The sequence below is a fragment of the Bicyclus anynana genome, chromosome Z, assembly GCF_947172395.1.
Source record: "Bicyclus anynana chromosome Z, ilBicAnyn1.1, whole genome shotgun sequence".
Taxonomy (NCBI): domain Eukaryota; kingdom Metazoa; phylum Arthropoda; class Insecta; order Lepidoptera; family Nymphalidae; genus Bicyclus; species Bicyclus anynana.
The window spans coordinates 11,932,555-11,935,829 of NC_069110.1; the positions used below are offsets into that span (position 1 = coordinate 11,932,555).

The following is a 3,275-nucleotide window of genomic DNA, read 5'->3' on the forward strand; positions in this document are numbered from 1 at the left end:
CAACGTCTTATAGCACAGATAAAAGAATAATTGCGAAAACCATAAATTTTTAATTTACTATAAAGAAATTTTTAAAAATTTTAAACGTTTCCGCCTTTTTTAAATTTTAAACAAAATAACCGCCCAGGTTTATACGAAACCCTCTTTGCGAGAGTTCAGCTCGCACTTGAATGGTTTTTTAGTTTAACTTAAAATCTCTCATCTTACCGTAAACCTGTTTATATTGTTTTAACTTCAACTCGATACTTTTACGCGTTTCTGAGGTATAGGGTCTTAACTGACAGAATGACCTACGGACAGACAAGTTTATTAGGGCTCAGTTTTTTATTTTTAGGTACGGAATTCTTAAAAAAATATTTACCTACAGTACATACATATAAAATAGTTCGTGCAATTCAAGCTCATATAATTAGGTACGGAATTCTTAAAAAAATATTTACCTACAGTACATACATATAAAATAGTTCGTGCAATTCAAGCTCATATAATTAGGTACGGAATTCTTAAAAAAATATTTACCTACAGTACATACATATAAAATAGTTCCGTGCAATTCAAGCTCATATAATTAGGTACGGAATTCTTAAAAAAATATTTACCTACAGTACATACATATAAAATAATTCGTGCAATTCAAGCTCATATAATTCCAAATTTGTGTATAACTGTCGATTCAAACATTTTATTTTGATCGCAGGTGCCGAGTTAGAGCATGTGGCTCTTACGATCGAAAAGGGAGCGAGCAAATAGTGTGAATCGGGACATTGGCCCCGCCATAGTAGCTACAGCTGACGTCGTCACTCCACCGGTGCACGTCGTGTCACACATGTACAACACTATGCCCAGGAAAAGAGGACTATTAGTAAGTGTTTTATTTTTATTATTATTTATTCTTTACAAGTTAGCCCTTGACTACAATCTCACCTGATGGTAAGTGATGATGCAGTCTAAGATGGAAGCGGGCTAACTTGTTAGGAGGAGGATGAAAATCCACACCCCTTTAGGTTTCTACACGGCATCGTACCGGAACGCCAAATCGCTTGGCGGTACGTCTTTGCCGACAGCCAGACCTGGACAAATTAAGAAAGAAGTGTACAATATTTTGATGAAAGATTCAATAATTTAATACCAATCAGATAGAAACGAGCTATGCTTGGAGTTTCTCTGCGTGATCGAATCAAGAATGAGGAGATCCGCAGACGAACCAAAGTCACTGACATAGCTCAGCGAGTCGCGAAGCTGAAGTGGCAATAGGCGGGCCACATAGTTCGAAGATCCGATGGACGTTGGGGTCCCAAGGTGCTGGAATGGCGACCCCGCACCGGAAAGCGCAGTGTTGGCGACCCCCCACTAGGCCGCTGGATGCTGGCGGCTCGAGATCGTTGTGCTTGAAGGTCCATGCAAGAGGCCTATGTCCAGCAGTGGACGTCTATCGGCTGATAAGGTAAGGTAAGGTAAGATAGAAACTCCATCATAATCACCATCATTAACAGTTGGACGTCCACTGTTACACATAGGCCTCGAGCATGGACTTTCAAATAAAACGACCTCGACCCGCCAGCATCCATGATGGTGATGATAATGATTTGTTTGCCAATGCGTATTTGGTCAGCGTGGTGAACTATTGATTGGCCTAACGCCTCTTATTCTTTTCTCTCGCCTCGTCGTGCTCAACAGAGAGCCGAATATGGGTTGTCAATGATTTAAAAAATATTAGTAAAAAAATACAACCGACTTAGTCATACCAAGTTGTATTAATTCAACCCGTTTAAATGACAAAGATTTTAACTAGATTTTCAGTAAAACCTTCAAGCTGATCAGAAGGTAGCACTTAGTACGATGTTATTTTTCGCTTTTTCGTTTAGTAGAAACATTTATGTGATTTTGAAGTCGGTTTTATTTTTTTATTAAAATTTTTATTTTTTTCTTTTTTAGTGATACAACGTGTAAAAAAATATTAAGTATTTTGGTTATAACATAAATCTTTAAACCACGACATTATTTTGTTATGGTTAGTACTCACGTACTCGTACCTCGGTACAATTAATAAAAACGATGTTGAAAATACTATTTTAACGTTTCATACATAACTCCTCCTTTTTTATCCCTACGAAATATGAACATTCAAAATCTTCTTTGTTTCTTCTCATCCTCATCACTGTACTCCAAATGACAGTCACAACCCATCTAGGTGTAAAGTTCTCATAAATACAAATTAATCAAGCCCAAACACAAGGTAGCTACTGTAAACCGTTGAGAAGTTCCCTTAAGTGTCTCTCGTCTCCAACACCAGACCTCTAATGACAGTCACAACCCATCTAGATGTAAATAAAGTTCTCATTAATACAAATTAATCAAGCCCAAACACAAGGTAGCTACTGTAAACATTGAGGAGTTCCCTTAACTGTCCCTCGTCTCCGTCACTAGACCCCTAATGATAGTCACAACACATATAAATATAAAGTTCTCAACAATACAAAATTCATCAAGCCCAAACACAAGGTAGCTACTGTAAACATTGAGGAGTTCCCTTAACTGTCCCTCGTCTCCATCACTAGACCCCTAATGATAGTCACAACACATATAAATATAAAGTTCTCAACAATACAAAATTCATCAAGCCCAAACACATGGTAGCTACTGTAAACCTGTGAGGAGTTCCCTTAATTGCCCCTCGTCTCCATCACCAGACCCCTAATGACAGTCACAACCCATCTAGATGTAAAGTTCTTATCAATATAAATTAATCAAACCCAAACGCAAGGTAGCTACTGTAAACCGTTGAGGAGTTCCCTCTTCTGTGATTCGGTTCCATCATCAGATCGACACCAGACCTTCATTGAATTGTAGTGCTTTAAAATACTTAATGAAAACATTAACAAGCGCCCTAGTTGCCCCTATAATATTCGAAAGTTCCCCTTGATTTCTCCAGGATCCCATCATCAGATCCTGACATGGATATGGGACCAAATGGAAAGCAAACCGTTTGAAACAAAAAAAAATATTTTCTAATCGGTTCAGGCTAGTCTTCGACTAATCGGTGAACATACATAAAAAAACAAACGGATTCCGCCGAATTGATAAATAACCTCTTTTTTGAAGTCGGTTAAAAAAAATTCTCAAAATTGGTTTAGAAGATCAAGAGATTACCCCCCTTTATCCTCACAAATTTTACGTCTTTAAAACAATAGTATAGACTAGCCGCCTTCTTTATGATAATGATGAAGCAGATTATATTTCAAAAAAATATCATACATTAATTGACTTAATTTTCT

At 37.4% G+C, this 3,275-nt stretch overlaps 1 protein-coding gene across 1 annotated transcript in view; it reads left to right on the plus strand.

Moving 5' to 3' along the window:
- The first annotated feature begins 704 nt into the window (after positions 1 to 704).
- The window catches only part of LOC112049118 (transient receptor potential cation channel subfamily A member 1), a 39,264-nt gene continuing 36,693 nt past the window's right edge, over positions 705 to 3,275 (plus strand). The window contains exon 1 of the mRNA XM_052890511.1: positions 705 to 862. Coding sequence (XP_052746471.1) covers positions 713 to 862 — 150 coding nt within the window. The 5' untranslated portion in view covers positions 705 to 712. The remainder of the gene's footprint in view (positions 863 to 3,275) is intronic.